Genomic DNA, 23,209 nt, shown 5'->3' with positions numbered 1-23,209 from the left:
TGTTGCCCTGCGATCCTTGGCGGCGGAAGGACGTGCGCCAAACAGCTCTCCGCCTGGGGCCCAGCTGCCACTACATTTACCCAGTGTGCAGTTAGGGAGATATAGCGTCCCTGGCCGTGCTTACTGGTCCACGTATCTGTGGTTAGGTGGACCTTGCCACAGATGGCGTTGCGCAGTGCACACTTGATTTTATCGGATACTTGGTTGTGCAGGGAAGGCACGGCTCTCTTGGAGAAGTAGTGGCGGCTGGGAACAACATACTGTGGGACAGCAAGCGACATGAGCTGTTTGAAGCTGTCTGTGTCCACCAGCCTAAATGACAGCATTTCATAGGCCAGTAGTTTAGAAATGCTGGCATTCAGGGCCAGGGATCGAGGGTGGCTAGGTGGGAATTTACGCTTTCTCTCAAATGTTTGTGAGATGGAGAGCTGAACGCTGCCGTGTGACATGGTTGAGACGCTTGGTGACGGAGGTGGTGGTGGTGGTGTTGGTGGTACATCCCCTGTTTGCTGGGCGGCAGGTGCCAACGTTCCTCCAGAGGCGGAGGAAGAGGCCGAGGCGGCAGCAGCAGAAGAGGCCGAGGCGGCAGCAGCAGAAGAGGTAGCAGGGGGAGCCTGAGTGACTTCCTTGGTTTTAAGGTGTTTACTCCACTGCAGTTCATGCTTTGCATGCAGGTGCCTGGTCATGCAGGTTGTGCTCAGGTTCAGAACGTTAATGCCTCGCTTAAGGCTCTGATGGCACAGCGTGCAAACCACTCGGGTCTTGTCGTCAGCACATTGTTTGAAGAAGTGCCATGCCAGGGAACTCCTTGAAGCTGCCTTTGGGGTGCTCGGTCCCAGATGGCGGCGGGCAGTAGCAGGCGGAGTCTCTTGGCGGCGGGTGTTCTGCTTTTGCCCACTGCTCCCTCTTTTGCTACGCTGTTGGCTCGGTCTCACCACTGCCTCTTCCTCCGAACTGTGAAAGTCAGTGGCACGACCTTCATTCCATGTGGGGTCTAGGACCTCATCATCCCCTGCATCGTCTTCCACCCAGTCTTGATCCCTGACCTCCTGTTCAGTCTGCACACTGCAGAAAGACGCAGCAGTTGGCACCTGTGTTTCGTCATCATCAGAGACATGCTGAGGTGGTATTCCCATGTCCTCATCATCAGGAAACATAAGTGGTTGTGCGTCAGTGCATTCTATATCTTTCACCGCTGGGGAAGGGCTAGGTGGATGCCCTTGGGAAACCCTGCCAGCGGAGTCTTCAAACAGCATAAGAGACTGCTGCATAACTTGAGGCTGAGACAGTTTCCCTGGTATGCATGGGGGTGATGTGACAGACTGATGGGGTTGGTTTTCAGGCGCCATCTGTGCGCTTTCTGCAGAAGACTGGGTGGGAGATAATGTGAACGTGCTGGATCCACTGTCGGCCACCCAATTGACTAATGCCTGTACCTGCTCAGGCCTTACCATCCTTAGAACGGCATTGGGCCCCACCATATATCGCTGTAAATTCTGGCGGCTACTGGGACCTGAGGTAGTTGGTACACTAGGACGTGTGGATGTGGCAGAACGGCCACGTCCTCTCCCAGCACCAGAGGATCCACTAACACCACCACGACCATGTCCGCGTCCCTTACTAGATGTTTTCCTCATTGTTATCGTTCACCACAACAACAAAAATATTATTTGGCCCAATGTATTGTATTCAAATTCAGCTGGATATAAATTTGAGGCCTAGTATTTAGGCGCTGGGTGACAGGTATGGGTTTAGTGACAGAATTAGACTTGGAAATGCACAGTAGCGGGTGTGTGAAGTTATTCTGAATGACCCCATGTGCACCTTCAATATGATCTACCCCTTTAGGGCTAGATTTCAAATAGCTCTGATACAGCAGAAACCACTAAATTTTTAAATTGCTAGATTGGGAATTGTATTTCAACCCAGAACAAAAAATGTGCTTTGACGGACACTAAATAACTTTCCCAGCCACAACAGGACAGCGGTAACGAGAGATTTAGCGGGATATAAATTTGAGGCCTAGTATTTAGGCGCTGGGTGACAGGTATGGGTTTAGTGACAGAATTAGACTTGGAAATGCACAGTAGCGGGTGTGTGTGAAGTTATTCTGAATGACCCTATGTGCACCTTGAATATTATATACCCTTTTAGGGATAGATTTCAAATAGCTCTGATATAGCAGAAACCACTAAATTATGAAATTGCTAAATTGGGAATTGTATTTCAACCCAGAACAAAAAATGTGCTTTGACGGACACTAAATAACTTTCCCAGCCACAACAGGACAGCGGTAACGAGAGATTTAGCGGGATATAAATTTGAGGCCTAGTATTTAGGCGCTGGGTGACAGGTATGGGTTTAGTGACAGAATTAGACTTGGAAATGCACAGTAGCGGGTGTGTGTGAAGTTATTCTGAATGAGCCTATGTGCACCTTGAATATTATATACCCTTTTAGGGATAGATTTCAAATAGCTCTGATATAGCAGAAACCACTAAATTATGAAATTGCTAAATTGGGAATTGTATTTCAACCCAGAACAAAAAATGTGCTTTGACGGACACTAAATAACTTGCCCAGCAACAACAGTACAGCGGTAACGAGAGATTTAGCGGGATATAAATTTGAGGCCTAGTATTTAGGCGCTGGGTGACCGGTATGGATTTAGTGACAGAATTAGACTGGGATATGCACAGTAGCGTGTGTGTGAAGTTATTCTGAATGACCCTATGTGCACCTTGAATATTATATACCCTTTTTGGGATAGATTTCAAATAGCTCTGATATAGGAGAAACCACTAAATTTTTTAATTGCTAAATTGGGAATTGTATTTCAACCCAGAACAAAAAATGTGCTTTGACGGACACTAAATAACTTGCCCAGCAACAACAGTACAGCGGTAACGAGAGATTTAGCGGGATATAAATTTGAGGCCTAGTATTTAGGCGCTGGGTGACAGGTATGGATTTAGTGACAGAATTAGACTGGGATATGCACAGTAGCGTGTGTGTGTGAAGTTATTCTGAATGACCCTATGTGCACCTTGAATATTATATACCCTTTTAGGGATAGATTTCAAATAGCTCTGATATAGCAGGAACCACTAAATTATGAAATTGCTAAATTGGGAATTGTATTTCAACCCAGAACAAAAAATGTGCTTTGACGGACACTAAATAACTTTCCCAGCCACAACAGGACAGCGGTAACGAGAGATTTAGCGGGATATAAATTTGAGGCCTAGTATTTAGGCGCTGGGTGACCGGTATGAATTTAGCGACAGAATTAGACTTGGAAATGCACAGTAGCGTGTGTGTGAAGTTATTCTGAATGACCCTATGTGCACCTTGAATATTATATACCCTTTTAGGGATAGATTTCAAATAGCTCTGATATAGCAGGAACCACTAAATTATGGAATTGCTAAATTGGGAATTGTACTTCAACCCAGAACAAAAAATGTGCTTTGACGGACACTAAATAACTTTCCCAGCCACAACAGGACAGCGGTAACGAGAGATTTAGCGGGATATAAATTTGAGGCCTAGTATTTAGGCGCTGGGTGACCGGTATGGATTTAGCGACAGAATTAGACTTGGAAATGCACAGTAGCGTGTGTGTGAAGTTATTCTGAATGACCCTATGTGCACCTTGAATATTATATACCCTTTTAGGGATAGATTTCAAATAGCTCTGATATAGCAGGAACCACTAAATTATGAAATTGCTAAATTGGGAATTGTACTTCAACCCAGAACAAAAAATGTGCTTTGACGGACACTAAATAACTTTCCCAGCCACAACAGGACAGCGGTAACGAGAGATTTAGCGGGATATAAATTTGAGGCCTAGTATTTAGGCGCTGGGTGACCGGTATGGATTTAGCGACAGAATTAGACTTGGAAATGCACAGTAGCGTGTGTGTGAAGTTATTCTGAATGACCCTATGTCCACCTTGAATATTATATACCCTTTTAGGGATAGATTTCAAATAGCTCTGATATAGCAGGAACCACTAAATTATGAAATTGCTAAATTGGGAATTGTACTTCAACCCAGAACAAAAAATGTGCTTTGACGGACACTAAATAACTTTCCCAGCCACAACAGGACAGCGGTAACGAGAGATTTAGCGGGATATAAATTTGAGGCCTAGTATTTAGGCGCTGGGTGACCGGTATGGATTTAGCGACAGAATTAGACTTGGAAATGCACAGTAGCGTGTGTGTGAAGTTATTCTGAATGACCCTATGTGCACCTTGAATATTATATACCCTTTTAGGGATAGATTTCAAATAGCTCTGATATAGCAGGAACCACTAAATTATGAAATTGCTAAATTGGGAATTGTACTTCAACCCAGAACAAAAAATGTGCTTTGACGGACACTAAATAACTTTCCCAGCCACAACAGGACAGCGGTAACGAGAGATTTAGCGGGATATAAATTTGAGGCCTAGTATTTAGGCGCTGGGTGACCGGTATGGATTTAGCGACAGAATTAGACTTGGAAATGCACAGTAGCGTGTGTGTGAAGTTATTCTGAATGACCCTATGTCCACCTTGAATATTATATACCCTTTTAGGGATAGATTTCAAATAGCTCTGATATAGCAGGAACCACTAAATTATGAAATTGCTAAATTGGGAATTGTACTTCAACCCAGAACAAAAAATGTGCTTTGACGGACACTAAATAACTTTCCCAGCCACAACAGGACAGCGGTAACGAGAGATTTAGCGGGATATAAATTTGAGGCCTAGTATTTAGGCGCTGGGTGACCGGTATGGATTTAGCGACAGAATTAGACTTGGAAATGCACAGTAGCGTGTGTGTGAAGTTATTCTGAATGACCCTATGTGCACCTTGAATATTATATACCCTTTTAGGGATAGATTTCAAATAGCTCTGATATAGCAGGAACCACTAAATTATGAAATTGCTAAATTGGGAATTGTACTTCAACCCAGAACAAAAAATGTGCTTTGACGGACACTAAATAACTTTCCCAGCCACAACAGGACAGCGGTAACGAGAGATTTAGCGGGATATAAATTTGAGGCCTAGTATTTAGGCGCTGGGTGACCGGTATGGATTTAGCGACAGAATTAGACTTGGAAATGCACAGTAGCGTGTGTGTGAAGTTATTCTGAATGACCCTATGTCCACCTTGAATATTATATACCCTTTTAGGGATAGATTTCAAATAGCTCTGATATAGCAGGAACCACTAAATTATGAAATTGCTAAATTGGGAATTGTACTTCAACCCAGAACAAAAAATGTGCTTTGACGGACACTAAATAACTTTCCCAGCCACAACAGGACAGCGATAACGAGAGATTTAGCGGGATATAAATTTGAGGCCTAGTATTTAGGCGCTGGGTGACCGGTATGGATTTAGTGACGGAATTAGACTGGGATATGGCCAAAAAATAACCACACTATTGCTGGTTAAATGCACTTGGTGACGGGCGCAGCTTGCCCCTGATGTAGTATATGGCCAAAAAATGAACAGACTATTGCTGGTTAAATGCACTTGGTGTCACAGCTTGACGAACCACACTACTGAGGGTTAAATGCACTTGGTGACGGGCGCAGCTTGCCCCTGATGTAGTATATGGCCAAAAAATGAACAGACTATTGCTGGTTAAATGCACTTGGTGACGGGCGCAGCTTGCCCCTGATTTAGTATATGGCCAAAAAATGAACAGACTATTGCTGGTTAAATGCACTTGGTGTGATAGCTTGACCAACCACACTACTGAGGGTTAAATGCACTTGGTGACGGGCGCATCTTGCCCCTGATGTAGTATATGGCCAAAAAATGAACAGACTATTGCTGGTTAAATGCCCTTGGTGACGGGCGCAGCTTGCCCCTGATTTAGTATATGGCCAAAAAATGAACAGACTATTGCTGGTTAAATGTACTTGGTGTGATAGCTTGACCAACCACACTACTGAGGGTTAAATGCACTTGGTGACGGGCGCATCTTGCCCCTGATGTAGTATATGGCCAAAAAATGAACAGACTATTGCTGGTTAAATGCACTTGGTGACGGGCGCAGCTTGCCCCTGATTTAGTATATGGCCAAAAAATGAACAGACTATTGCTGGTTAAATGCACTTGGTGTGATAGCTTGACCAACCACACTACTGAGGGTTAAATGCACTTGGTGACGGGCGCAGCTTGCCCCTGATGTAGTATATGGCCAAAAAATGAACAGACTATTGCTGGTTAAATGCACTTGGTGTGATAGCTTGACCAACCACACTACTGAGGGTTAAATGCACTTGGTGACGGGCGCATCTTGCCCCTGATGTAGTATATGGCCAAAAAATGAACAGACTATTGCTGGTTAAATGCACTTGGTGACGGGCGCAGCTTGCCCCTGATTTAGTATATGGCCAAAAAATGAACAGACTATTGCTGGTTAAATGCACTTGGTGTGATAGCTTGACCAACCACACTACTGAGGGTTAAATGCACTTGGTGACGGGCGCAGCTTGCCCCTGATGTAGTATATGGCCAAAAAATGAACAGACTATTGCTGGTTAAATGCACTTGGTGACGGGCGCAGCTTGCCCCTGATTTAGTATATGGCCAAAAAATGAACAGACTATTGCTGGTTAAATGCACTTGGTGTGATAGCTTGACCAACCACACTACTGAGGGTTAAATGCACTTGGTGACGGGCGCATCTTGCCCCTGATGTAGTATATGGCCAAAAAATGAACAGACTATTGCTGGTTAAATGCACTTGGTGACGGGCGCAGCTTGCCCCTGATTTAGTATATGGCCAAAAAATGAACAGACTATTGCTGGTTAAATGCACTTGGTGTGATAGCTTGACCAACCACACTACTGAGGGTTAAATGCACTTGGTGACGGGCGCAGCTTGCCCCTGATGTAGTATATGGCCAAAAAATGAACAGACTATTGCTGGTTAAATGCACTTGGTGTGATAGCTTGACCAACCACACTACTGAGGGTTAAATGCACTTGGTGACGGGCGCAGCTTGCCCCTGATGTAGTATATGGCCAAAAAATGAACAGACTATTGCTGGTTAAATGCACTTGGTGACGGGCGCAGCTTGCCCCTGATTTAGTATATGGCCAAAAAATGAACAGACTATTGCTGGTTAAATGCACTTGGTGTGATAGCTTGACCAACCACACTACTGAGGGTTAAATGCACTTGGTGACGGGCGCAGCTTGCCCCTGATGTAGTATATGGCCAAAAAATGAACAGACTATTGCTGGTTAAATGCACTTGGTGACGGGCGCAGCTTGCCCCTGATTTAGTATATGGCCAAAAAATGAACAGACTATTGCTGGTTAAATGCACTTGGTGTGATAGCTTGACCAACCACACTACTGAGGGTTAAATGCACTTGGTGACGGGCGCATCTTGCCCCTGATGTAGTATATGGCCAAAAAATGAACAGACTATTGCTGGTTAAATGCACTTGGTGACGGGCGCAGCTTGCCCCTGATTTAGTATATGGCCAAAAAATGAACAGACTATTGCTGGTTAAATGCACTTGGTGTGATAGCTTGACCAACCACACTACTGAGGGTTAAATGCACTTGGTGACGGGCGCAGCTTGCCCCTGATGTAGTATATGGCCAAAAAATGAACAGACTATTGCTGGTTAAATGCACTTGGTGACGGGCGCAGCTTGCCCCTGATTTAGTATATGGCCAAAAAATGAACAGACTATTGCTGGTTAAATGCACTTGGTGTGATAGCTTGACCAACCACACTACTGAGGGTTAAATGCACTTGGTGACGGGCGCATCTTGCCCCTGATGTAGTATATGGCCAAAAAATGAACAGACTATTGCTGGTTAAATGCACTTGGTGTCACAGCTTGACCAACCACACTACTGAGGGTTAAATGCACTTGGTGACGGGCGCAGCTTGCCCCTGATGTAGTATATGGCCAAAAAATAAACAGACTATTGCTGGTTAAATGCACTTGGTGTGACAGCTTCACCCTTATGTAGGCTTTAGCCAAAAAACAACCACACCATTGAGGGTTAAATGCACTTGGTGACAGGCGCAGCTTGCCCCTGATTTAGTATATGGCCAAAAAATGAACAGACTATTGCTGGTTAAATGCACTTGGTGTGACAGCTTCACCCTGATGTAGGCTTTAGCCAAAAAACAACCACACCATTGAGGGTTAAATGCACTTGGTCGCAGCTTGGATGCACTTGGTCGCAGCACCGCACAAGACACAAAATGGCCGCCGATCACCCCAGAAAAAAGTGACTGACAAACGGTCTGGGCAGCCTAAAAACAGTGAGTGAGCATTTGAATTTCAGCAGCTCAATGATGCACAGCTGCAGATCGATCGATTAATCAAGTGAAGTCCTTTGGAGGAGTTAATCTGCCTAATCTCGCCCTACTGTCGCATCCGCAACCTCTCCCTACGCTAATCAGAGCAGAGTGACGGGCGGCGCTATGTGACTCCAGCTTAAATAGAGGCTGGGTCACATGGTGCTCTGGCCAATCACAGCCATGCCAATAGTAGGCATGGCTGTGACGGCCTCTTGGGGCAAGTAGTATGACGCTTGTTGATTGGCTGCTTTGTAGCCTTTCAAAAAGCGCCAAGAAAGCGTCACAAAAGCGCCAAGAAAGCGACGAACACCGAACCCGAACCCGGACTTTTACGAAAATGTCCGGGTTCGGGTCCGTGTCACGGACACCCCAAAATTCGGTACGAACCCGAACTATACAGTTCGAGTTCGCTCATCCCTATTGGTAAAGCGTTACTATGAACACTTGTTTGGGCCCAAATTCCAACCAACTATTGTAAGAAGCTTGTGGAAGGATATCCAAAACATTTGACCCAAGTCATACAGTTTAAACTTTTGACTTTGCAGAAAGTAATAAAAATGCCTTAAAACATTCTCTCTCTCATTATTCTGGCATTTGGCAAATAATAATAATTATGGTAATCCTAATTGATCAAAAACAGGAAAGGTTTATTCTGATTTCATGTCAGATATTGAGTAAAACATGGATATGTGTCTTTTAATATAGTGCATGTAAACTTCTGGTTTTAACTGTACTTCAAAATACACTTTCTTCAACTTTTCTGGAAGTCGATCTATAAGCTTGAGAGCATTTTTTTTTTTTTTATGTACACCCAATGACAAATTTTGCCTTTGGCATTAATTTGAAGCTGGATTAAAGAATTCATAAATCTACTGACTACTAAAAAAATATAATGTACAGTATGATGGAGTCTTTAGCACATAAAAACATTCATACAGATAAACATATACATATATCTGCTTATAGCTTCCTTGGAGGCTCCTGAAGATCATGCGGAAGTTCATTGTGAGCTTGAGACATTGCAGTGGAACCACCACTGACTGAGGTGGAGCCAGCATGGACCTACCTGTATTCTCCTTTGTTGTTGATTATCCTTTCCATAGGACAATAAGGTGCTCCAGTTTCCAGGACAATAATCTCAACTTGTTTAGATGCGATTCCATAAGATGAGTTCACTTGACATTCCCAAATACCTGTAGACTCCAACCCGACGCTGGACAGGAGGAGATCACTGCAAAACATCAATAATGCCAATCAGATCTTTATCCCAGGTATTTTGGCAAACATTTATAAAAAGTATTTTTTTCCTGACAAGTAATTTCACATTACCTGTTTAAGTGGTTGCAGCATAACCAGTCTCTACCAGTTTCATTGGGCACCTGTGTATAGCATGGGTCAACACAGAGTCTCACACTGATGTGCTGGCAATTGTTTTGGCATTCAATGATGTGTGCATGATGGTAGGAGGGGGCAGGGAAGGTCGGAAGCTGGCCATGCTCAGTAGTTCTATATTGTCTGAAACCGACGATTCCAGCATGTTTGACTGATCATTTTAGGCTACTTTCACACTCACGTTTGGTGCGGATCTGTCATGGATCTGCACAAACACTTCCATTCAGATAATACAACCGCATGCATCCGTTCAGAGCGGATTCGTTCGTATTATCTGTAACATAGCCAAAACGGATCCGTCTTGAACACCTTTGAAAGTCAATGGGGGATGGATCTGTTTTCTATTGTGCCATATTGTGTCAGTGAAAACTGATCCGTCCCTATTGACTTACATTGTGTGTCAGGATCCGTTTTTCCTCCGTATCATCAGACGGACAAGCAGCGTTTTGGTGTCCACCTCCAGAGCGGAATGGAGGCAAACTAATGTATTCTGAATAGATCCTTATCCATTTAGAATGCATTAGGGCAAACTGATCAGTTTTGGACCGCTTGTGAGAGCCCTGAAACGGATCTCACAAATGGAAACCAAAACGCCAGTGTGAAAGTAGCCCTATGTGCATGGGGCCTCCCATCTCTTCAAGACCACTAACGTCAGGGGACAAAAGTATCTGGCATTGGCACATTGGATTTCAACTTTTTGTTCTCAGGAAAATAGCCACTACCTAGCAAAGCATGCATACTTATGGGGGGACTGAGAGTGATAGCTGTTGGCCAAATAAGAGTTTAATTCACTGCTGTATGGCCAGCGTTATAAGGGAGAGTTTGGAGCCAGAGTTGGGGAAGAGTGGCAGTGGCCCCATATAGTGGTCAATGCTATGAGTGTTTAGAAAGTTTTTGTCAATATTTAAGTCAAAATGTCAATGTCTGTGTGACCACACTTAGAGTGAAAAGGTGCCTGTCCTTGTCTGTTTTGCAGTACCCCAAAATAGGGTACTTGCAAACTGTTCCTGTTATGTAATGTCATTTAATGTTATTACATGTTAATGCCTTGTAATGTGCCAGCATTTTTCTGTATGGATCAGTATATTTTAATGACCCTGACTCTGTAGGAAGTTAGGTGTTGGATTTAAATCCACCCCAAGCTCAGTAGTGTGCTAGTGGAAGAAGTGAGAGGGAGCTACATGTGTTCACTCCTCACAGAACGAGGCCTGAATTCCAGAGAACCACTATGAGAAATATTTAAAATTTACATTTCTAGAAATATACTAAAAGAAAACCATTTCTACTTCACAGTTCTACGGGAAAAGAAAAAGAACTAACCAATAAAGTCCAGAATCTGCATGCCGAGCATTGGACTCAGTCAGTAAGGTATTTGTTGCTTAAGGCTGACAGAGACTTTACTGAAGTGAGAGGGACATTGCTAAAACACCCTTCACAATTGGGCACGGTCTGGCCCAGCGTATTCTTATCCTGTAACCCTCAGCTGGGAATTACAGTCACCATTTCAAGAATAATATTGCCAGCCTTAGATTCTGCAAAAAGAGACTTTGGAGAGGTAGAAGGAAGGAGTACTACAATGGCAACCATGGCTTATATCCATACAGTCAATTGTTTAGAACTGTGTTTTGATACCGTTAGATGTACTACAACTCCTATTATGCACTTTAGTAAAGAGAGACATTTACTTTCTACAACTGGTCTGGTTACTGACTCCAACACCATTCACCGCCACTGTACCTACATCTCCTGCCTTGCACCTGCACCAAGCCCTAACTACCATCAGGCAGGATGCCCAACATCAGAGTATGCCCTGAGGGATGAAAGGGTGCGCCCTCCTATCACTGGGCCTGCCCTAGGGGGCATCAGTGTGAGTATTGCCACTGTGAATAATTATTACAGCCAGAGCCACTACCATTCCCATCCACTGCTCCACTCCTCTGGGGCTTTAGACAGATACAGCAGTATTGTGTCCCAGTGAACTCTTACCATATGACTGTAGTACCTGTCTGCAATCATGTAGCATTTCATTGCAACAATAGTCCATGGGAATATAAGAAACTTTGTACTATATCTTATCATAGACAAATGCCTCTTTCTCCACTTATAAAGCTGTTTGTATTCCCCATCCAAATCCAAAATTTTCTGTCTTGATAGATTGAAAGGGACCATTACTACTTCTCATTCACCTCCATTTCACCTCCCCCACCCAAATGCACAAGTCAATTTCTATTTAGTATAGAACAAAACATGTTCCTATCCATCCTGAAGTTCATTAGTAGACCTTGTTGTTGTAAAGGCTGTTTTGTTGTGGCAGGTGGGTTCACACTATTTAATCAGAATGCATGCTATGTACCTAAAATGTATAAAGTAGAGATAGCAGTAAAATGGAATAATAATTAGTGCCCACTGTTTGGTGTAACATCCCTGCATTTGTTAGCTTTTGCACAGCAGTCATAACAGCCCATGTAGTACATAGACCGTTCCCATTGATTAGAAACCAGAAATCCAATACATAGGCATGCTCAGAATAGTAACTCTTAAGCATGTTACACATCAGTGAGGACTACAACTACCGATTCCGCTAACAAAGGAGAGAACTTCCAGATAATTTGAACTTCAATTTGTTTTTCTAAAAATGGCAGGCGGACAAACCTTAAATATAGGGGCCCATTGTGTAATCCTGTCAAGCAGAAAATAGATGAACATCAGGAAAACAATTGTAAGACGTCAGATATAAGAGGGAGAAATAATTGTGTCAATGCACCAGCTGAAAGAGTTTTCTGCTTTTTAATGCCATTCTGTTCAGCCTCGGTTCAGTCAAGCATGGCCAGCTCCACTCCACAATGTTAATATGTCAATGGATTTTTCTCTAGCAGAAGTCAATGCATTAAAGCTGAGAGCTTTGTATGATTAATTTGAATGTTCTAGTCTTCATAAACAGCTCCCCCTAGAGGATGAACCACTGTGAGTGACACAAAAAATGTACACAGTTACACAGCATTTTACATTCAATTTCTGACTCTCATGGGGCAGTAGAGCATTAGTACGATGCAACTTTAACTACAACAAAGGCAACTGACTTTATACAGATAATACAAATTAGGATTTTGTATACAGAAAAATATATCTGTTGAAAATCGGCACTGGGCCACCCCAACCCACAGGCACAGCACTACAGCAACAGCAGCCACCATGCAACAACTGTGGGCAGATCACCTCTCAGACAACAGACTGACCTCAAGTAGAGACCAAGTAGGTATTAACCCTCATACAATCTTCTGCTAATTAAACATTCCTGGGTTTAATAGGTGGGATGATGAAAATCCTCACTCATATTAATAATGGCAAGGTTCTAGGCAAGCATGCCATATCTTGTATTGACCATTGTATATGAACCCTTAGCAAAAGGCTTAGAGAGTGAATGATACACTATGGTCACCCGCCGCAACCACAGCCAGAGAACTCATAAATTGCCACCAGTCTTCCTTAAAGGATAACTGTCATATTTTCATCCCCCAAAAAAATTATTTGGTCATATGTTACTGCTGCAGCAGCATTATGCATAAAGCAATCTTTAGTTTCTGCACTTGCCACTGTTTTCCTTGAGTTTTCCCCTTAGTTACGGCTGTTTTGAATCCTACATTATGAGGATCTGCTCAAGATGGCTCCTCTGCCAGTTCTATGAGGCCAAAACTGCATTCCCTCAGTTTCACATACAAACTTGCTGTAGCCAGCAGCTTCCTGCCAGCCAATCGGATTGGATTACTGAGAGACACTCCTCCTCCCTCTGAAGCCTAATGCAGTGTGAAGGACCGCCCCTCTGTCTTCCTAGCCGGAGACAGATGAACCATAGCAACAGTATCTTAAGAGACCAGTGGAAAGGGACGGGGACATTAATTAAAGCTGTTATTATAAGGTAATTACAGATCATTTGACAATCATTGACAGACTAACTCAGGTATACATGCCTCGCTCTAACAAACTAGCAAATAAATAAAAATTATGACAGTTATCCTTTAACCAATCTGGTTGGTAGGAAACTAAGGCTACCTCTAGGTGTTTATCAGAGCCCACTGCAAGGCAGGATAGACTTGGCTGCTATGGACCCAGGTTATGCCTGCAAAGTAAGGTAGCGGATACTGATGCAAACTCTCTAGAAGGAGACCTACCAGAATAGAAGGAATGCAAAGAATAGTCAGCAAGCAGGGTCAAAACCAGGAGACAGAGATATGATTAATAGAGGTGGCCTTGCGGTTCGCCCGGCGGTCGTTTCGAAGCGAACTTTGCGTGTTCGCGATTCGCCGAACATGCGAACATATGGAGATATTCGCGCCCGCCCCATTGTGAAGAACTTTGACCCATGACACATCCATCAGGTAGTACAGGACAGCCAATTGAGATGTTCCAGAACACATGGACATACACCCTACCTTATAAATAAACCTGATCTGGCCGCCATTTTACATTCAGTGTTTTGCCAGTGTAGGGAGAGGTTGCTGTATGGAGCAGGGACAGGCTGTTATGAACACCAAACGCTAGCTAATAGGGCCCTAAAAGTATTTTTAAGGACTGGTATAGGTGTGCTATAGATATGTGTGATACACAAAGGGGTGCGATATACTTATAATATAGTTTTATAATGAGTCAAAAACACATAGATCTATATAGTGATCACCTGGAAGTCAGGGGCTTAGGGGCTAGGGCCTTACTAGGGCCATTTTTATATAGGGTAAGGTTCCGGGCGGGTTCGCTCTTATCAGGGCGGTTGGTCTGTGGTTAGGCTATCAGGGCCAGAATAGCACCCCCCTGTAGGGCAATATCAGGGACAGTTCTTTGCCCACTCTGTCCTTCAATACCACATCATCATCTAGCCCAGGGATAGATGTTTTTTGCTTTCCCTCTGGGATTCATGGATGTGCACTGGAACCCCCCAGATTGTGGTAGGCCACATGGTTTCTGATTTGGTTCTGCCGAGCACCTGATTTAGTGCCGCCAAGCACTTGTTATTGCCTGCTACATCTATGCTTTTTGCTTTAATAATTTAATTTATTTTCATTTTGACGGATATCTTTTCCATTCACATGTCCGCATAATTGGTCAGCATCCGTTCCGCAATTTTGCGGAACAGGTGCAGACCCATTCATTTTCAATGGGGCCGGAATGTGCAGTCCGCATCCGCATTTGTGGATCCACATCCGTATTTGCGGATTCGCACTTCCGCATTCGTGCTTCCGTTTCCGCAAAAAAAATAGAACAATTGCAGACAAGATTAGGCAATTTCTATTATAGTGCCGGCGATGTGCGGTCCGCAAATTGCGGAATGCACAGTGCCAATGTCCGTGTTTTGCGGATCCGCAAAACACAGACGTGTGAATGGAGCCTCATAGTAACATTATTAAAGATTGCGTTTTCTCTTTATTTATATTCTAATGGATTGCCTTCCTTGTACAATGTTATAAAATACTTTCTATGTTAGAAAGTATATTATAGTGCATTTGTATTGTGCGGCAGTTGTGTGCGGTTCTGCTGCGATACTGCAGGTATATAGAGGGACAAGCGTTATTGAAACAAATAATTTCTACTAGTTTGATATACCAGTCCCCCCAAAACAACTGATTGAAGTGGGGTGTTATATACCAATACACTTTCTTTATAGTGCATTTGGGTACTGTATAGTGCATTTGCGCATGCGAGTACGCGAAAATTATATTGCCGATATTTCGCATTGAAAAAAATAAATCGAGATTGCAAATTCGAATAATACATCTGGTATGTCACTGTCCATGTTGTGGGACTATTTGTGCCCTTCTAGTAATTATTTCTTGGCTGCAAATATGAGCTGAAGGTTTTTCAGGCTCGCCTGCCATTAAAATGAATGGGACTCTCCGTGAACTTGCGGTTCGCGAACATTTGATCGTGTGCACGCGATCACGTTCGTGAACCGTCCCGACAGACCACTTACTGTTATCTCACATACTGTATATATTCTTATTATGTCCAAATTTACCACCCTAACTCCTCCCACAGTAATATACCAAAACGTGCGGATTGTTCCCGATTGGTGTGCTATTACTTTGTGGAACGTTTTGCAGAATGGTTCACGAAATATCAGCGTTTTTGTGACGAAATTGGTCCCATAGGAATGAATGGCGGAATGTTCAAAACTAGTGGGAGCTGACAAAAGCTAGAGTGTTAGCTGAAAAATCAGGACATGATTTCTAAACTGCCACCACTCCCTCATTTTCAAACACACCTACACAAATCTTATATCAAAACGTTCAGCTATCCCTGCTGCCACTAAAAAATGTCCACGGCTAGGCCATAGTCCTGATAGTTTTCACAATATGACCATTTGTTTGCAATTCACGCCACCCATTGACATTCATTGAAACGCCACTCTAGCCACCTCAAATTTGAAGGGCAATTTCTAAACTGCGACTGTGCCTTAATTTTGAATATTTCAGAGACAAACTATGCATCAAAATGTAGGTCTGGGTCTTGTGATTCTCACAATATAAACTCTTCATTGTAGGATTTATAATTTTTCAACTACAACCGTTTGAAGATGGCAACCGCCAGTGAAGTGCCATCTCTTTACTGCTGGGACTGGGGTGTGCTTTACAGTGTGTCTGAGGGGCTCTTGTCTCTATAGGAACAGAGGTGGACGGGGACATCATGTGACTACTCCTCTGAAGATGCTTGCTGCAATGCATGCTGGGATATTTACTTTCACTTTACAGCTGCTCCGCCCACACAGCCTGTCTGAGGAAGCTCCTCAGGGGAACATGTCATGGTGAGCAGATTAGAAAATTACATATAGTCAGCACATTTAGCATGATCTAAATACTTCATAGTTTGGGCTATTGTCGGGGGCACTTTGGATTTTTGATACTTAGGGTGGCCAACTCCTTTAAAAGTTTGGAAATAAGTTTTATACAGTAGAGAGTATTTGAGGTGTTTTAACTAGCTACATTTATGAAAATAAATTACAGCTATGTGAATATCATCATGCCATCTAAAGGAAAGAGATCTAAAGCTGCAAAGACACGCTGGACTAAACTGGACCTTTCATACCCACGCTTTTGGGATCCGGAGCCCCACAGCAGCATAGTGCAAATGGAGGTTTGCGACATTCAGGATCCGGAGCCCCACAGCAGCATAGTGCAAATGGAGGTTTGTGACATTCAGGATCCGGAGCCCCACAGCAGCATAGTGCAAATGGAGGTTTGTGACATTCAGGATCCGGAGCCCCACAGCAGCATAGTGCAAATGGAGGTTTGTGACATTCAGGATCTGGAGCCCCACAGCAGCATAGTGCATATGGAGGTTTGTGACAGTGAATGTGCCCAGGAGGTACATAGTGATGTGGTGTCACACGCTTAGAGCCATAAACGGGGCATGAGCGTTGCCAGGAAACAGTGGTTGTGAACACTCATTATCATCAAACATATCACACACCTTCACCTCCATTCTACTTCAAGATGCTGAGACCCCCCAAATGCATGTGGTCATACCTTCATCTGCGAGGCTTGATAATGCTGCTAATGTTTTTATAAATGTATGTTTTAATGTAACTGTGAAGCACTTTGGGCAACAACATTGCAATTAAATCCGCTATATAAATAAATAAAAGTTGAAAAGCATTTCTCACTCTATCAAGCTTGTCATGTGCACTTTTTAAATTTGATCAATCAATTGGTTAGTGTAATGTTTACTATCTTCACTCACTCCAAACACTCCACACAGTTACTCTGCCCACTCCATAAAGTTACTCTGCACACTCCAACCTTTCCACAGTTACTCCAGCCACTCCAACCACACAACAGTTACTTAAGCCACTCTACCCAGTTACTCTGCCCACTCCAGTTGTAGACTACTGGTGGAGGCAAGAACACTTCATACAATTTCCCCAGAAATTGTAGCTTTTCTAGTTGTCATTGTTATTTTCATTTTATTTCTTATATATTTTTCGAGGTATGAATTATATACAATATGGTAGTAAAAATAAAATACAAACCGCAGAGTCTGAATAAGCTCTACATATACGATCTAAGCAATATAAAAGTATATTATATGAGAGGTACCCAGACATATACTTTGTAGTTCATAAGTTTTAAAAACACTATACAGTATATGATATGCAAAGTAAACAATATAGATCGATAATGGAGATTCCAAGTAAAAGTAATAACATCTAAAATAGTGTGATCACATAATCGCAATGTCTGAACTGAACACAAGAATAAAGACAAAGTCCAGTCCAGTCCAGGTCTTGACTAGTAGTACTTATATGTCACAGTCCGGCCCAGAGTTTATAAGTCACATGATTCCTATATAGGTAACGATTTTTGTGTCCCTCATTCTCATTATATTTTTAACCACTGAAGAAGGAACCTGTGCGGTTTTGAAATGCGTTTGGTAATTGAAAGCACAGCCGCATATAAGGAGTGCGAATCTTTACATCGAAACTTCGCAATCAAAGACCAAAGCCAGTGTTACAAAGTGATCAACTCGCATGCGCAAGAAAACAGTGCTGGCACTAGCGCATATGCAAGAAGGGTAACAAGCGCTCTACAAGAGAACTAAAATCAGAATACAGCCTTGTACGTACCAACTTTTATTAAATACAGCGACAGGTCCGGTAAGCAGCTAGCAACATAATCTGCTTGAACATCTCGCATAATGACTGCACTATTTCCTGAATGTGTCGGGTGGCAACGAAGAAACCACCTGACAATCATTGCGCGCCTTATAAGAAGCAGTAAGCATCCAACACCATATACTGCTTAACTATTGTGCATAATAACAGTGCCGTTAATTTAAACAGTGACGATATAACCACCTGATCAGCGCTGCACATTATGCTTGGTACGATTTCAAAGAGTGGCAACTTTAAACTAATTAAGAACATTACAAGAAAGCATGTATCAATAGGACACTGCACTAACCTCTATACTGCTGTGGAACGTACTGATTTTTAAATAGTGCGAGAGTTCCGCACTATATGTTTATAGAGGGAACGTGACTGGACATTATTTTTTGCTTATTTTTATTGGTTATTGTGTTTATATATAGAACATGATATTTTATATGTATTTTATTAGGCAATAATAAATGTGGATATATTATTGTAACAAAACCGTCCTTTTATTATCAATTTTACTGAGCAACTAGGTGGTATAGTAGAAACAAATGAAAAGAGAGCTCATATTACCAAAAAATATATAAATTTTATTATCATATGTTTAAAATAACAAAAAGAGATAAATAAATGCATGGGATGCCGTGAAACAAGGTGATGAGGGCGGAGAAAAAGCAGAGCGCCACCCTGGGAAGAAAGGTACACACGGAATAAACATAAAAAGATCAAAGTATAATCATGTCTAACATGGGAAAGAAGAATCCTGGGTACAGTGCCCAACCCATGGAAAGAATATGTGAATAGTAAAATACAATATTAGGTAGAGCAAGGTCAGCTCCTGCATCCCCACTGGATAAAGTTGCAGAAGTAAGTAGCATGAGGGACAAAGTGTGAGTAGACACAAATGACCACAAGACCAGCGGGGGGCAGGGTGAACCAGAGCTCACCTGAGAAGACCGTGTGCAAGAAGACCCAGGGTGGCGCTACCCCAACGCGCGTTTCGGCGTACCTTCGTCAGGGGGTAGCGCCATCACTGTGAACCGGATTTAAATAGGCACTCCTAGCCAATGAAACTGAGTACTTACCCGTCCCCCAGGTGTCCATGTAATAGAGGCGCGCAGTAATCCTGGTGTTCCGCATCCGGCCGCCCCACAGCCGGCGTCCCGCCGGCACGCCCACGCCATGTGACAAAGTCACATGATCGGGCGGCTGTGACGTAAGGACGCACGGGTGAGAGGCGCCGGAGGCAGTACCCAGGATGACGCGCGCACACATAACAGAGGGGGGAGGAGCATGGAAGAACCAGCGAAATAACATAGAAAAAACCCTTTAATTTTTAAGATCCGTAACCAGGCCATAGCGATAGATGCTATTCTAAGTATGCCGCAACAGAGCATCAGTGCGGCATATATACCTCATGACAGTATATATATACATATACAGAAATTGATAATGAAGTACAGACATAAATATGATACAAATATAATGCAATACATGATTGAAATTATATATCTATTGTATACATATAAGTTAAATGGTAGCAAAATTAATAACATCAATACCGAATACATATGGCAACATGATTATGGGTACCAAACATGATTGCAAACAAATGTGAATGAAACGTGTAGCTTATTATCTACATCAAAAGATAATAAATGTATAGATAAATAATTAATTAATTAATTAAATTAATGTGTGTGTTGGTGCGAGTAGAGAACTGAGAAAGTTCATATAATTCATGAAAACCATGAAGGAGGTGTATAAGATGTGTGATCAATAGTGATCATAACCTAGAGTGGTAAAAAAGAGAAGAAAAATGTGAAAGAGGAAGAGAGAATGTGATCCTCTTATTAAGTATTATCATGTCAATACCAATGTAATAAACGACACTGGTGTCCACACAAAACTAGATATCTATGGCTGAGGCCAGAGATTGTGAAGTACAGAAAAATGCTGAGTGTATCAAAGAAGATGAATAGAGAGTGGGAACATGGGTAGGGGAAGGACTAGCCAATACAAATAGTGGCTATGTCACTAGATCAGTCCCACAAACATAACACACAGAAGAAGAAGAGCACTAATAGCATCATGTTGGAAATAGTCCGTTCTTGAGGGAATGAAATGAACATAAAGGCGCTGGGTATCCGTCAATTAAGCGGCTAAAAGGAGAGAAGAGAAAAATAATAATAATGAATAATAAAATATGAGAATATGGAAGACTCATAAAATATGAATCAATCTGATTATATATAGACCACAGTTAAAAGAAACAAAAATCCACAGTGGTGGGCCCAGCGGTTAAAGAAAAGAAGAAAAGCCCAGATTCTCATTAAGGCCCCTAGGGCGCAATGTCCCAAGGGTCCATATCCAGCGGCTCTCTTTTTGAGCAAGCCGCTTGGATGTGTTGCCTGCACGTAGATCTACCTGGATGGAGTCTATGCCTCTGATTCTGAGGCATCTTGGATTACATGAATGGAACTCCTTGAAATGCCTAGGGATAGGTTTTAGGGTCTCAAACTCCTTCACCTCCTGTGCATTAATAATGCCTCTCACGTGCTCCCTCACCCGGACCCTCAACTCGCGGGTCGTCAAACCAACGTATATCTTGGGACATGGGCACACCGCGTAGTAGACGATCCGTGTGCTGGAGCACGTGAGAGACTGACGAATCTTGAAGGATCTCGCTCCAGATGAATCCACAAAATCAGAGGCACGCTCCATATTCGGGCATGCGGCACATCTGCCGCATGGTCTAAAGCCAACCTTGGGGCCACCTTGACCAACACAAAGTTGGGATGGTGTCGGTTGAAGGTAGCCTCGAACCAAACTATCCCGTAGGGTGTTAGCCCTACGTGCTGTAACCAGAGGTCGTGTAGATAGAAGTTTTTCTAGGATAGGATCCGTCAATAAAATGGACCAATGTGAGGCCAAGATCTCCCTCATTTTTGTCCACTGGGAGTGATATGTACTTACGAATCTTATTTTATTATCCGGTATCCTATCTCCTTTAGTTTGCAGCAAAGAAGTTTGGTCCTGAGTTTTAGCTCGCCAATAGGCTTTTTTAATTGCCCGATGGCTGTAGCCCCTTGCTAGAAAACGATCCTTCAGTTCACTGGCTTGTCTTTCAAAGGTAGCATCATCCGAACAAATTCGACGGATGCGTAAGAACTGGCCCACGGGAATGGCAGAAATAGTACTACTCGGATGCAACGATGTAGCATGTAGATAAGCGTTAACGGCCGTCTCTTTACGGAATACATCCGTCCTGAGAAGGCCACCAACATCCCTGAATACCGAGACATCCAAGAAGTCTACCCTCTCCCTGCTGCAAGTATAAGTCAATTTGATGTTCCTAGAGTTAGTATTCAATAATTCAAAGAAAGTGTGAAGTTCTTCCTCATTTCCCTGCCAGATCAGAAAGACGTCATCTATGTACCGCGCCCAAAGAATGGCGCGGTCCATGATGACGTGTCTGTCCGACAGGAAAAGGTCCCTTTCCCACAGCCCCAGGAACAGATTGGCGTAAGCCGGCGCACATGCCGCGCCCATGGCTGTCCCCTGGAGCTGCAGGAAAAAGGACCCGTTGAACGAAAAGAAATTCTTCGTCAACACAAACTCAAGAAGTTGCAGCAGGAAGAGGGAGAACCCCCTGGGTAAATTGCCAACCGAAAGAAAGAACTCCACTGCCCGTAGACCATCTGCATGTTGGATGCTCGTATAGAGAGACTCCACATCACATGTTACCAGAATATTATCCTCCTCAAGGGTAATACCCTGTATCCTTTGCAGGAAATCAGATGTATCTCTAACATGTGATGGTAGAGTCTCCACGATGGGTTTGAGATGAAAATCTAGAAGCTTACAAACATTCTCCACCATGCTGTTGCATCCCGATATAATGGGCCTACCTGGGGGGACAGACGAATTCTTGTGGACTTTTGGCAATAAATATAATGTAGGGATCGATGGTTCCTGGATAATAAGAGATTCATACATCTGTCTCGATATAATATTTTCCTCCAGTCCAGCATCCAAAATTTTCAGAAGTTCACCTCTGAAAGAAATAGTGGGGTTGTAGGTTAATTTTCGATAGCAGATGGGGTCCCTTAGCTGTCGGTAGGCTTCCGCCAGATACATACCACGGGGCCACATCACCAAATTCCCCCCCTTGTCAGCTGGTTTATAAATAACGTCCGGAAGATTTTTAAGTTTGTCAAGGCTCTGTCGTTGGTCCCTATTTAAATTATCATGTGGAACTGATGTAGAAATCCGTTCAAAGTCCTTGCTGACCGTCTTGACAAAGAGGTCAATTGCCGGACATAGTGACAAGGGGGGGAATTTTTTAGATCTCTTTTTAATAGCTGATGGTATCTCATTAACAATGCTGACAGAGGGTCTCTCCTGTTCCAGGAGGAGGTCCTCCAAGATGTGGAGGGCTCGCTGCTCCTCCTCAGAACTCAGGGAGCCAGTGGAATCACTCCTACAGTGCCATCTCTTCATCATTAGAGTGCGACCAAAAAGGTGCAAGTCCTTAGTGGCAGTGAAACAATCGAACCTACAGCTAGGTACATAGGATAGTCCCTTCTCCAGCAGAGAAATATCTGTGCCAGAGAGGGTATAATCAGATAGATTAATTACCTTAGGTTCCCTATCCAGAGGTTTTGTGGTGATGATTGGTTCCGGTTGTTTCTTCCGTCCCGGTCCACCGCCCTGCTCCATTTTCCTTTTGTTGTTTTTTTTTCGTCCCATCCCAACTTTGTTTTGGTCAAGGTGGCCCCAAGGTTGGCTTTAGACCATGCGGCAGATGTGCCGCATGCCCG

The 23,209-nt window shown here is 43.2% G+C and overlaps 1 protein-coding gene across 2 annotated transcripts in view; it reads right to left on the bottom strand.

The window, feature by feature from the left end:
* The window catches only part of ADGRA1 (adhesion G protein-coupled receptor A1), a 961,549-nt gene that overhangs the window by 668,896 nt on the left and 269,444 nt on the right, over nucleotides 1-23,209 (bottom strand). For both annotated transcript variants that reach the window (XM_044298088.1, XM_044298089.1), the window contains one exon: nucleotides 9,420-9,584. In XM_044298088.1, coding sequence (XP_044154023.1) covers nucleotides 9,420-9,584 — 165 coding nt within the window. The remainder of the gene's footprint in view (nucleotides 1-9,419; nucleotides 9,585-23,209) is intronic.

Source organism: Bufo gargarizans, chromosome 6 (assembly GCF_014858855.1).
Source record: "Bufo gargarizans isolate SCDJY-AF-19 chromosome 6, ASM1485885v1, whole genome shotgun sequence".
Taxonomy (NCBI): Eukaryota; Metazoa; Chordata; class Amphibia; order Anura; family Bufonidae; genus Bufo; species Bufo gargarizans.
The sequence above is the reverse complement of the archived record's forward strand: the minus strand, read 5'-3'. Positions and strand labels throughout refer to the sequence as shown.